The sequence below is a fragment of the Lepus europaeus genome, chromosome 17 (genome assembly GCF_033115175.1).
Source record: "Lepus europaeus isolate LE1 chromosome 17, mLepTim1.pri, whole genome shotgun sequence".
In the NCBI taxonomy this organism is placed as follows: Eukaryota; Metazoa; Chordata; class Mammalia; order Lagomorpha; family Leporidae; genus Lepus; species Lepus europaeus.
The window spans coordinates 31926639-31940410 of NC_084843.1; the positions used below are offsets into that span (position 1 = coordinate 31926639).

The 13772-nt window shown below is 48.8% G+C and overlaps 1 protein-coding gene across 7 annotated transcripts in view; it reads left to right on the forward strand.

Annotated features, from left to right (window-relative positions):
- ARHGAP19 (Rho GTPase activating protein 19) overlaps positions 1-5532 on the forward strand; it is a 65409-nt gene extending 59877 nt beyond the window's left edge. For 6 of the 7 annotated variants that reach the window (XM_062214041.1, XM_062214042.1, XM_062214048.1 and 3 more), the window contains 2 exons: positions 3689-3842; positions 5439-5516. In XM_062214041.1, the coding sequence (XP_062070025.1) occupies positions 3689-3807 (119 nt within the window). In that variant the 3' untranslated portion in view covers positions 3808-3842; positions 5439-5516. Of the gene's footprint in view, positions 1-3688; positions 3843-5438 lie in introns of all 7 variants that reach the window. The other variant, XM_062214047.1, reaches the window with a different exon arrangement.
- Positions 5533-13772: the final 8240 nt, after the last annotated feature.

A 13772-nucleotide genomic window follows, 5' to 3' on the forward strand; every position in this document is an offset into this window, starting at 1 on the left:
CAGCTTGCTTTGGAGGCTATAACTGGCCTCAGAACTAGTCCACAGATTAGTGAAAGCTGACGCTGCTGACTGGCCCAGGCTTCTCTGAGAAAACCCTGCTGTGCTTTCCTCTGAGAAAGTGAGGTGGCTCAGTGGACAGACCAGGAGATCCTGTGAGCCCTGAGTTACCGTTCCTCTGGCCAGAGAAGCCACTCATCCTCTCTGAACTCAGCTTTCTTCCTCTGAAAATGAGGATAACACAGGTTGAAAATCCTTAATCTGGAAGTCCAAAATCTGAAACTTTTTGAGCATTGACATGATGCTCAAAAGTTTAGAATTTTGGAGCATTTCAAATTTGTGGATTAGGGATGCTCGGCTGGTAGAGTCTATGCAAATATTCTAAAATCTACAACCCTGCAAATGGAAACACTGCTGCTTTTAAGCATTTTGGATAAGAAATGCTTAGCCTGTTATATGTATTTCACAGATTTATTATGAGGCTTAACTGAAATAATATTTTGGAAGCACATTGTAATTGCTAAAGCGTTAACAATTTGTAATAGTTGCTAAGAAAACCAGACAAGACACAGTCTTGTCCAATACTCATGTGGCAGTTGAATTGAGCTCTGATTTGACATGCTCATTTCACCACTGGGACATGAGCATAATGACTGAGATGTCAGCTGTAGAAGGAATAAATGCTCAATTTGGATCAATCTTTATTTTCTTCTAGAATATTACGTTTCACTATAGTCTTCTTACTTAGCCTTGAATGACTTATCTGAATTCTTTTTTTCCTCCTTAAAGTTCTAGGCTAGGTGTCTGAACACAATTTTTTGTGCTATTTGTGTCTAAATAATTCCATCTATATGTCTATGAGTCAAGACCAAGCATAAGTTATTTTTTTGAAGAATATCTTGTGTCAATATGTCTTTTGTTGCTTTTATTTTTAAGACAATTAGTAAATAACAAGTTTCTTTATATTGGCAATGTTACTTTGTAAAGATATAAATGAACTAAAAAATAATCCAGTGTATTATTTCACTAAGTTCTTTTTTTTTTTTTTTTTTTTAAATTTTATTTATTTTTGACAGGCAGAGTGGATAGTGAGAGAGAGAGACAGAGAGAAAGGTCTTCCTTTTTTGCCGTTGGTTCACCCTCCAATGGCCGCCATGGCCAGCGCGATTCGCTGATCCGAAGCCAGGAGCCAGGTGCCTCCCCTGGTCTCCCATGCGGGTGCAGGGCCCAAGCACTTGGGTCATCCTCCTCTGCCTTCCCGGGGCCATAGCAGAGAGCTGGCCTGGAAGAGGGGCAACCGGGATAGAATCCGGCGCCCCAACCGGGACTAGAACCCGGTGTGCCGGCGCCGCAAGGTGGAGGATTAGCCTGTTAAGCCACGGCGCCGGCCTTATTTCACTAAGTTCTAAGGCAGGGATCCTTGAACCGTTATCTGTGGACTTCCAAAGAAGTCTTTAATAAAGTTCCTGGTATTGCTGATGCAATTTTTGTATAGATACATATGTGCATTTTTCTGAGGGAGTTTTATTAAATTCTCAAGTATATTAGTGGTTCAGAGCAGTAGAGGGCCACAGATAATGAATGACATTCAGTGGTGTTTTTACTATATTCTCTCTCCGTGGTCACTTCCTCTATCCTTGGTGTTGGGATGCTATACTATTCTTGTTTCCTCCTCCATTTTTTGTTATTGATTTTTATTTTTTAAATTTTAATAAGGGGGCGGTGCTGTGGCACAGCCGGTTAATGCCCTGGCCTGAAGCGCCGGCATCCCAAATGGGCACCGGTTCGAGACCCAGCTGCTCCACTTCCAATCCAGGTCTCTGCTATGGCCTGGGAAAGCAGTAGAAGATGGCCCAAGACCTTGGGCCCCTGCACCCGTATGGGAGACCTGAAAGAAACTCTTGACTCCTGGCTTCACATCGGTGCAGCTCCAGCCGTTGCAGCCAATTAGGGATTGAACCAGCAGATGAAAGACCTCTCTGTCTCTCTCTCTCTCTCTCTCTCTCTGCCTTTCCTCTCTCTGTGTAACTCTGACTTTCAAATAAATAAATAAATCTTTTAAAAACTTTTAATAAAAAAGATTTATCTATATATTTGAAAGGCAAAGAGATAGAGAAGGATGGAGTGATACCAATTTACTCTTCAAATGACAACAGCTAGGACTAGGCCAAGCCAAAGCCAGGAGCCCAGATCTCCATCCTGATCTCATGTGGGTGGCAGGAACCCAAGCAGTTAGGGCGTCATCCACTGCCTTCCCAGGAGCCTTAGTAGGAAGCTGGATTAGAAGTGGAGCAGCTGGGATTCTAGCTGGCACTTTGATATGGGATGCAGTTGTTGCTGGGCCACAGTGCCTGCCCCTCCTCCTCCTTTAATTCTTTTCCTTATCTGCGGTGGCTGACCTGTCTGCCTATCTACTTCTTTCTGTTTTTGTTTTCCCCAGTGTTCTATCCTAAGCTCTTTGCTCTTTCTTTCCTCCCTTAGCAGCTGGGTTGGCTTCCACAGCTCAGATCTGCTCTCTGTGATGACTACTTCCAGACCACAGCTCCAGTGTGAACTCTCTTCTAGTCTCCAAGTCCATCCCTCCAGGAACCTGCCTTGCAGTTCTTTTACACAACAATGAATATAACCTTAAACTGTTTCGTTACTCATGTTTATAAAAGTAATAAATATTCTTTGAAGAAGAGAATGCAGTTTTATTATCATCATCAGTAGCGTAATCCAATAAGGTTTGTTTAGCACAGGGTTTCTCAAGCATGACACGAATGGTATTTTGGGCCAAACAATTCTCTGTTGTGGGGGCTGCCCTGTGCCTTGTCTGGTGGTTGGCAGCATCTCTGTCTTCCACCTAGAACGTGCTGGTAGTGCTGGTCGCCTAGCTGTGACAGCCAAAAATGCCTCCAGACATGTCTGCTGTGGGGGAGGAGACCAAATCACTCCAAAATCACAACTGATGCAGCACTTTCTTATTAGTGGGGCATTATTTTCAATAATTAAACTTTTAAAATTAATTTAGCTTTATTTATTTCTAAAATATCTATTTATTTATTTGAAAGACAGTTACAGAGAGGCAGAGGCAGAGAGAGAGAGAGGTCTTCCATCTGCTGGTCCATTCCTCAGATGGCTGATATGGCCAGAGCTGGGCTGATCCAGAGTCAGGAGCTTCTTCTGGGTCTCTATGTGGGTGCAGGGGCCCAAGGACTTGGGCCATCTTCTACGGCTTTCCAAGGCCATAGCAGAGATCTGGATTGGAAGTGGATTGGCTAGGACTCGAATCAGTACCCATATGAGATGCTGGCACTGCAGGTGTTGGCTTTACCTGCTATGCCACAGTGCTGACCTCACTTTTTTTTTTTTTTTTTAATTTATTTTAAGAGTTACTGAGAGAGAAGGAGAGAGGTCTTTCATCTGCTGGTTCACTTCTAGATGGCTGCAATGGCTTGGGCTGTGGCAGGCTGAAGCCAGGAGCCAGGAGCTTCTCCCAGGTCTCATGTGGGTGGCAGGGACCTAAATTCTTGGGCTATCTTTCGCTGCTTTCCCAGGCCATTAGTAGGGATCTAGATTGGAAGTAGAGCAGCTGGGACTTAAACCACTGCCCATGTGGGATGCCAACATTCCAGGTGGTGGTTTTACTGGCTGGCCCCTTTAGTAGTTAGAATTTTAGCCATTCTTTTTTTTTTTTTTTTTTTTAAAGATTTTATTTGTTTACTTGAAAATCAGAGTTACAGAGAGGCAGAGGCAGAGAGAGAGAGGTCTTCCATCCGCTGGTTCAATACCCAGATGGCCGCAACAGCCGGAGCTGCACTGAACTGAAGTTAGGAGCCAGGAGTTTCCTCCGGGTCTCCCACGTGAGTGCAGAGGCCCAAGGACTTGGGCCATCCTCTACTGCTATCCCAGACCATAGCATAGGGCTGGATCGGAAGTGGAGAAGCTGGGACTCAAGCTGGCGCCCATCTGGGATGCTGGCACTGCAGGTGGTGTTTTTACCTGCTACACCACAGTGCCAGCCCCTAGCCATTCTAAACCCCACCTCCTTTGAAACCTTCTCTGACTAACCCTGTGACATATAATTACCATGTATAATAAGTACTCTTATTGATTCTAGTAAAATGTAGACATTGAATATGATTCATTTGTTTTACATGTATTGTTTTACCTTGGGCTGATTTCTCTCCTGGAAGACGGGTGAGACGTGAGAAGATATCTGTGGCCTCTGGTCTCCTGTTCTTCTCTTCCCCTCAGTGCTGACAGGTGCCTTGCATCCAGTGACATTTACTGAACACTGATGCACGAGACACTAGTGGTGGTAAGGGCACCGGCTCTGCATTCAGTTAGGCTCAGTCCAGTTCCCAGTTTTCTGCTAATAGCTGTTTATCCAGGGCAGGTTAACTTACAAAGGCTGCAGCTTCTTTGTTCCTAAGATGGCAGGAGTGTTAGCTCTGGCACAGGAGGTTGTGAGGATAAATGAGATAATGTGCATAAAGAATTACAGCAGCACGTGGCACAAAGTATGCACTCAGGTGGTAGCTGTTATTGCCATTACAATGATTAAATGAACCAAGATTAGGTGAAGCAAACTTGGTAATATTTACTTGATAGAGTTATAAGTTCTCAAACTCTTCAACCTTCAGTTTGGAAAAATATTAAGAGTAGATTCTGTAGCTTTTGGGTGGGATTTTTTCAGAAAACATTTATAAAGGGGCCTACATTGTGGCACTGTGGGTTAAGCTGTTGCTTGTGATGCCGACATCCTTTATCAGAGCGCCAGTTCAGTCCCAGCTACTCTGCTGCTGCTCCAGCTCCTTGCTAATGCACCTTGGAAGGCAGAGGAAGATGGCCCAGATACTTGTGTCCCTGCTACCCATGTGGGAGACCAGGATGGAGCTCCTGGCTCCTGGCTCCTGTCTCCTGGCTCTGGCCTGGCTCCAGCCCTGGCTGTGTTGGGCATTTGGGGAATGAACCAATGGATGGGAGATCCCTTTCTGTGTTTTTCCTTCTCTGTGGGACACTTTGCTTTTCAAATAAATCTTTTAAAGGTTTATTTATTTATGTATTTATTTTATTTTATTTGAAAGAGTGACAAAGATAGGAAGAGAGAGAGAGAGAGAAAGCGAGAGATCTTCCATTTGCTGATTGACTTCACAAATGACTGCGATGGTCAGGGCAGGGCCAGGCCAAAGCTAGGATCCTGGTACTCTATCACGGTCTCCCACATGGTGCAGGGGCCCAAAGACTGGGACCATCTGCTGCTGCTTTCCCAGGTGCATGAGTGTGGAATTAGATTAGAAGCAGAGCACCCAGGACTGGAATAGGCACCCATATGGGATGCTGGCGTCACAGGCAGTGTCTTAACCTGCTGTACCACATTGATAGCCCCCAAATAAATCAATCTTTTTAAAAATATTTATAGCCGTGTCTAATACTTTGTTTCTTCTTCAACCTAGGATTCCTCTGAAGGATCCAGAGTTCTGTTGGCCATGCAGATTTTTTTTCCAGGAGGCCAAGTGTTACCACCACTCACAGTGAAGCTTGGACTTGCAGCTTACTTGCTGCATTTTGACTTGTGAAGGTCAACTAATACCGTGACTGATGCCTCTAACCCCACTCACTGGCTGATGTGTGCAGGCTGTGCCTCGGAGAGAGGGGTAGGCTCGCGCGCTCTCTCTCAGTGTTACGGAGAAGCCTCTGACCTCCAGCCTGTCCAGCGCAGTAGACGAGCAGGCCTGGTGGGCTCCAGTGCTCGCTCGGTGTGTATAGGCAGATTCTAATTTTTGAAAATATGAAATCTGTGCTCAACTGCCAGCAATTTTTAAAAAGTAATGTCAATTCTAGTGAACTGATGTTATTTTTAACTGGTATTTTGGCTTTGTCTCTGTTTTGATATTGTTGGGGGCTATGTTTTTTGTTTGTTTGTTTAAAAGCCATGTTGTTGCTAATCTAAATAGTCTCTCAGCTAGAGGCCTTTCAGCTTTTCTCACTTTGAGCTGGGGAAAGAGCTTTCTTCCCTGACACTGCATTCCTTCAGACCTTATTTATGTCCAAAGAACTTAGAGCTTTCCTGGAAATGTTGTATTATTTCTTGGGTCTGATATTGTGGTATATTTGACCCATGGTATTGAAAAAGGAGAATTCAGAACAGTACAATATGGAGCAAATTTCAGTTACGAAGCTGTCTTCCCTGCCCGCCTCCCCACCTCTCCTTTCCTGAGTGATGCAGACGTCACTGTGTGGTTGATGAGCCATCACTCGCTTTCCTCTCACTGCAACATCTCTGGTGCCAGTGGGGTGCTTCTGCCCCCCATCACTGGGACTCAGAGCCTAACGGAGGTCTGCTGAAACACTGGCATGTGGTGGGGAGCTCTGGAGTGTGCCCAGGATGGGGCTGGCTGGTTTCATGTCCCCGGCTGACCTGGTGGGTGGGTTTTGTTGTACCTTTCCAAGCATCAGGCATGCCGGCTGGACACTCTCCTGAGAGCAGGGTGGGGGCAGAGGGAAGGAAGTGAGCAGCAGTGTCTGCTGGGCTGATGGCCTTTAAAGGAGAGATGTTCTTAGTGCTGAGGGCAGTCGTGAGCCTCTCCTCTCCTTGTCACAATGTCCAGCTGGTAATTGGAGATGGGACCAGAGCTTTTGGGCTTTTGGCTTTTGGGTTGGGTATGTTCATATATGTTTGAGGTGAGCAGTGGCTTTGATCTGCTATGAAATACCCCCTGCCCAGAGAGCAGTGCATGGCAGGTGAGAATGTTCGGGTTTGTGTTGGGCTCTGTGAGGCTGTGGAAGCGCTGTCACCCTGAGTCAAGCTGTTATGGGGAAGCAGTTGCCCAGTAAATATGGCTTGCTGACCTATTTTTAAACTGTTGAAATTGCTGCATTGTTGCAAATGACAGATAACTCTGGGGGAGCAGAGCTGGGCTTTGTGTCCACTGTCTGCCCCTTCTCCTGTATTCTAGTTCTGCTGCTGGGACAGCACTAGTCAAGAACAGTGTAGAATTTGGCTTCCAGCTCGACAGACTGGGGGAGTAGATGGTTAGGAACAGAGTTGCTTGAAAATTCTTCTCTAGGGCAGTTTCAGATCATTCTCAAAAATGTTCACTCACAAATTCATTTGTGTAGGTCTCTGTCTGACTTTTCTCCTTAGTAAGAAAAAAAATCCTTGCACCAGAAACCAGTGCCCTCAGACAGAACCCAGGTAGTGTTCTTCCCTTCGCGCGGTACCTCCTCCGGTCCACGAGTGCATCCTGGAGGGTGTGTTCTGGCTGCGGGGCGGAGCAGAGCCGTGAGCCGATGCCTCCTGTTCCCCGCTCTGTCTTGGGTCTGCTTGCGGGAGGAGGCTGGGGTGTAGGAGACACGTTCTGGGGGTGGAATGTGTACTGGGGGTGGTGTGCTGGGCGAGGCTGGCAGGAGAGCTGTTCGTTACCTACACGTGCTTCTAGATAGCCGGTCCTGTTGGGCAGTTTCTGTATGTGCTTGGTTTGTGTTTTGTTTATTTATTGGATATGCTTTTCCTTGCTTTAAGGGTATTGTAGGTCATTTTTCCTGTAAAAGCTGTGATCCATTTGGAATTCAAATTTCAGGCGTAAACAGCATAACTTTCTACCTTTTAATATGTAACTGGTCTAATCCTGTGGAATCTTTAGGAAAATCCAGACAAATACCCTTGATCATTGCCGCAGAAGGTTGCTATCTCCCTTCTGATGGGCAGGTATTATTTTTGAGCCAGTATTTAACTAATTTTTTAAATCTAAAGATATTTTTAAAATCTGTTTTGTTTATTTTTCATGTTGGAACATCTCTTTGGAAATGCCTCTTTCTGTTGTTTTTAAAATGTTGTTTTCTGGGGTCATTTTGATGGGTTCTGATGTAGTGTCTGAGGGGCACAAGTGTAGAACACAGGCCGCCTCCTTGGTCAGAGCTGCCCTGGGTGGGTGAGACAGAGTGAGTGTACAGCCTTTTACAGGGTGGCCCTTCGCACTGCGGCCCGTAGATGTCTTTGGAATCCACCCTACAGTGACAGAAGGCTCGGGAGACACTGCACCTCAGTGACATAGGAGAGGCAGGTGATGAGTCGTAGCTGAAGCCACAGGAGCCTGAGTGTCCAGGGTGGCTCAGGAGTGATGGGGAGCCCCACTGGGACGTGGAGTGACGCAGGGCTGTAGACTGTGGTGATTGCTGGCCGCTTCGGAGTGGCCGTTTGTTGGCCTGCAGGGAGGCCGTCCGCCCAGGGTGTCAGAGCAGGGCCATTCTCTCCTCCAGAATGGGAATGAGTGAGCTCCCTCACGGGAGCCTGCGGCCGTACACGGTTTAAGGTATGCCTTCCTGCAGAGCCTGTGGCCGTCAGGACCACGCCTGCACTGAGTGGCCGTGTGACCACACGTAACTGGGAAGCCATCTTTGGACACGGACATGTTTGGACTGTGCCCCTTACTTGGTGCCGGGCCTCACACAGATGCTGGGAGCTGGTGGCTCCCCTTCCTCCGGGAGAGCGCCTCATTCTCAGTCTGCTCTACCCTGGCACCTTCCTACTGAAGACAGGACTCAGACTACACCTGGAGAAATCTGGCTGGCTTGCCCTAGAATCTGGGGAGGATTGGGGTTCCGGAGATATGCACGCTGTTCAAACTGCTGGTGAATAGCATAACCAGAACTCCCCGTGGATGGCCGCTGTGCTGAGATCTTTCCTCCAGGGTAGTTGATGGAACCAGGCTGGGGGAGGCGGAGTACACGGCAGCCTGTGGGTTACCATGGAAACCAGAGTGTGTGTGTGTGTGTGTGTGTGGCCACAGCCCGAGCTGAAGAGCCATGGAGCACTCCCCCAGCCATGTTGGGGACAAGCTGTTCCCTCTCCGCGGGCCCTTTCTTCATAGCACAGGTGCCTTTGCCCTGTCCCTGACTTCACTCAACGAGATGAACGAGGCTTCTTCAGAGAGAAAGGTTTTACCGTTTTTTGTGTTTCATTTTTACTTGACTATATATATATATGTAATTGTAAAGAAACAATCATATTATGTTGTCTTTCTTTTATATTCTTGGAATATTCTGGAATTAAATGTCCTTGTTTCATACCCATAGGTGCTGGTCTCTTAGTTCACATTTTGAAGAGGGGGTGGCCTCTTGTTCTAGGGAATGGGGGGCCCAGGAGACGCTCCTCTTGGGCTTGCTGCCCCGCTGGATGGGGGGCTCAGGACACGGGGGCTTTTGGCCGGGAGAAGTACAGGTGGAGCTGCCGGGATCCTGAGATCCGGAGTGCCTGCAGCTCGGCCTCAGTGCCTTGCCGCCTCCAGGTTCTCACGTCTTCTCTACCTCTCGCTTATGGTTACACAGCAGTAGAAACAGGGTGGTGGTTTCGTCTGGGCTGGAAGGCCGAGGGTTTGGGCCAGTCCGGTTCACGTGGTATTTCTGCCACTGCCTCAGTCCTTCCGGCCGCGCTAACAAAGTACCAGAGACGGGGGCTTCCACACACCGTGGCGTGCTCCTCACGGCCCCGGAAGCTTCCAAAATCAGGGTGCTGGCAGAATTGGTATCTCGCGATCCCACTCCTTGGTTCATAGACTACTGTCTTCTCCCTGTCACCTTACATGGCAGAAGGGACAGGGAATCTCCTGGGTCCTCTTTTATAAAGCTTTAATCCTATTCCTGAGGGCTCTGCCTCATGACCTAATCACCTCCCCAGAGTCCCCTCCTGACACCCTCACTGGGGGTTATGGTTCAGCATGAATTTGGGGTGAACACATTCAGTCGACAGCAGATACTTATTACGTATGTGACTGTAGGACGTCCCTGAATCCCTGCTCCTTCATTTATCAGGGGTAATGGTATCTGTCTCTGCCTTGCCATGTTCTCAATGGGCTAACAGATGGGAGGGCCTGCACAGAGGGTTTTTAAAGAATGTTAGAGAAGGACACAACACACACACACTCCACACACAGCTTCCATCTGCTGGTTCATTCCTCAAATGGCTGCAACAGCCAGGGCTGGGCCAGGCTGAAGCCAGGAGCTGGGAACTTCGTGCTATCTGGAGCAGGAGCTCAGGTACTTGAATCGTCATCTGCTGCCTCCCAGGTGCATTAGCAGGAAGCTGGATCAGGAGCAGAGCACAGGACTTGAACTGGCAGATGGGATGCTGGCGTCACAGGCAGTAGTTTAACTTGCTGCACCAGTCCTTAATGTTGATTTTTAAATTTTCAGCTACTTGAGAGGCAGGGCAACAGAGGCAGAGAGATCTTCCATCTGCTGGTTCACTCCCCAAATACCTACAAGAGTTGAGGCTGGGTCAGGCTGAAGCCAAGAATCCAGAACTCCATCTGGGTCCCCCATGTGGGTGGCAGGGTCCAAGGGGTTGAGCCATTATCTGCTGCCTCCCAGGCACAGTTGGATCAGAGGTAGAGTACCCGGGACTGGGACCAGGCACTCCGATGTGGGATGCAGGTTTTGTTGCAAGGAGTGGGTTTACCCACAACTCTCGTCCCTTAGGACAATCTTTCCCCTGTAATTCTGTGTAAATGTTGTGTGCATTTCATTTTTCTAGGAGGATTTCATAGCTTCCACAAGAGTCTCAGTGGAGTCCTTGACCACTGAAATCCTGAGAACCGCTAGCCTTACACAGGGCTGACAGATGGCAAGTATTCATTAAATGGTAATTCTCTCTCTCTGCCAAGGACAAATTTTATAATCAGCAGGTTATTGATGCTGACACGGTTATTTTGGTAACAAAGGAGTTACTTAAATCCTGAATAGAATAAAAGCTCTGTAGTTGTCCCCCACATGCTGCTGTAGCTGTGCTGGCTCCTTGGGTGCTGCTCAGACCTTCTGTCCCTTAGTCCCTCAAGGACCAATTCATGTGATTTACTGTGAAGCCAGGAGCCAGGTCTGTTCCTGGAAAGTGAAGCGTGGAGAGACTCTTAAAGTTGTATCCAAAGAAGAGAAAAAGGGTGGAAGGGCAGGAGAGGCTTTGGAAAGTAGGAGAGGGATCACAGGGGCTGGGATAGCTCCATTGCCTTTGCCCCCTGTGGTGGCCTGGCCCAAGTTTTTGTCCCTGCCTACATTCCTGAATTACAGGGGTGTGGGGCCCAGGCAAGAGGTTAGGGTGGGCAGAATATTGTGCTTGTACAGATCCTCAAGGCCCAGCCTCTCGGTCTCCCCATGAAAAACTAAAGAACAGTACTGGCTATGTCTCAGCTGAGTTGATCATTCGTGTCTTACCCATCAGTGGGCTCCAGGGCCCAGATGAGAGTCTCCTATCTTGGGGTCAGAAGCCAGGGGAACAGGAGGGGCTCCTGGGGCCCCTGCCAGCTTCCCCCTTAGTTCCAAAAAAGTAGTTGCTGTTTTGAGGGCCTGGGCAGTGAGTTAAGGCAGAGTGTCCAAAACTCGTGAGCCCCAGGGGCAAAGAAACCCAAAAGGGAGGGCTGTGGGCTGGAGGGAGCTGAGGTCCGACCCCCACACGTGTTGTGCATGGCCTCGTTCCTGTCCCAGCCTCAGGGGGAGTGCCTGTTTCCATGGGGGCACAGCTGGCTTCTCTTGACTCATGGCCACAGCAGCTGCAAATGTGAGGTGAGGCTGATTGCCGCATTTATCCTCACAGTTTTACCATCCACGTCCACCGGCAGCGGCTCAGTGGGCAAAACGATGGCCCTCGAGGGAAAATGATAGTGTTAGTGTTCTACTGAATTAGAAAGAATGAACCACAGATTCAAACATTTTAAATTTGGGCATAAAAAGATAACTGACCCTTAAACAGGAAGTTGCAGAGTGAGAACCAAGAAAAGCAAGTGAGCCCGTTGCAGGCCAGAGGAGCGCGGAAGCGACTCCTCAGAGGGGCCGTCGGAGTTCATGCCTAGGGAGGTGTTCAGAAAGGGCCGCCGTGAGCAGACTGTGTTCGTGGGCCTGTTAGCCTGCTGCAGGGAAACATGGGGTTGGCTGTGTTTGACAACAGCTGCATAAGCAAGGTTCAACCTAGGAGCAAACAGCACCTTCACAAGGAGGTTTTGTTTGCCCTGAGCTCAACTTAAAAGCTAAGAATTCTTCCCCGCTCATTCTCTACACGGTCACATTTCTTGGCCTCTGATTAGAAGCCCCTAGAAATAAGAGGTGGTGGGCCCATGGTTTCACTTGAAGAGCTGAGGTAGCAGTTGAGTCCCGGAGGAGGCTTCTGGTGCAATGATTTGCTCACATCTCTCAGCACGGGGCCTGGGTTCAAGTCCCTGCTCTGCTTCTGATTCCAGCATTCCTGCTGATGGGCACCCTGGGAGGCAGCAGGTGATGGCTCAAGTACTTGGGTCCCTGTCACCCACATGGGAGACCTGAATGGAGCTCCTGCCTTCTGGCTTCAGCCTGGCCCAGCTCTGGTTCTTGTGGGCCTTTGTGGAGTGAACCAGTAGGAAGGAGATCCCTCTGCCTTCCAAATAAATAAATGAATAAGTAATTAAAATAATTCAGTCCTATATGACATTCCCAGTGGATGACGAGCTCTGACGGCTCGTGCCAGGAGCAGGAAACCATCCCAGCAGCCAGAAGCTGGGGCTTGCGTGCAGACTCAGTGACGTCAGCAGCGTGCCTCCGGCTGGGTGAGAACCGCGGCTTGTCAGCTTGTCGGGTCTCAGGGCACCTGTCTGCAAAGCACAGATGATGATGACGTCCGCACTTCTCCTTACTGCCATGGAGTCCAGATGAGTCAAGTGCTGAGAAGAGCTTCAGAAAAGTGTCAATGCCCGTGGAACATGCACGGGGGCAGAAGCCTGAGAAATTCTCAAAACCCAACATAAGGAGCTGGCACTGTGGTGTAGTGGGTAAAGTCGCTGCCTGCAGTGCTGGCATCCCATATGGGCACCGGTTTGTGTCCTGGCTGCTCCTCTTCTGATCCAGCTCTCTGCTATGGTCTGGGTAAGCAGTAGAAGACGGCCCAAGTCCGTGGGCCCCTGCACCCGCGTGGGAGACCCGGAAGAAGCTCCTGGCTTCGGATTGGTGCAGCTCCAGCTGAGGCGGTTATCTGAAGAGTGAACCAGCAGATGGAAGACCTCTCCCTCTCTCTCTCTGCCTCTGCCTTTTTGTAACTCTTTCAAATAAATAAATGTTTAAAAAAAAAAAAAAAGACTCCAACATAACTTTTTACCTTGATAGTAAACTGTTAACAGCTTAGAGTCTACTTTGTGTCCAGCCTGAATGAAAAGAAATGTGCAGTGTAAAATATGTAATGGGAAAAGTCTGAATTTATAGATTTTTAGGAAGGAGGGTATAGTTGAAATAATGTCAAAAACGTTGAGTAGGGAACAGAAGGTGGTGTGCCCATGTGGCCAAAGTGTGGAAGGCCCACCAGTGCCAGGAGTGGGGATCGCCAGAGGCAGAGGCGAGGGAGCGTGGCAGGGCTGTGGCAGGCACGAGGACTCCCCACAATCGCGCAGGGGTCCGCTGGCCAGACTCCTTGGGGGGGGGGGAGGAGCACAGGACCCTGACCGTGGAGTGTGGGGTGTGTGCAGCAGTGGCTCTTGAACCTAGCATGCATTGGCATCACCTGCAGGACTGCTCAGACACGGCTGGGCCTGGGTCCGGGAGTTTCTGATCCAGTCAGTCCGAATCAGTTAGAGCTTGGCCAGACTGAAGCCAGGAGCCTGGAACTCCATTTGGGTCTCCCACATGGGCGGCACCCAAGCACCTGAGCTGTCGTCTGCTGCCTCTCAGGCGCACATTGGCAGGAAGCCGGATAGGAAGTGGAGCCAGGACTCGAACCCAGGAACTCCAATATGGGATGCGAGTGTCCCAAGTGACTTCTTAACAGTGTTGCAAATACC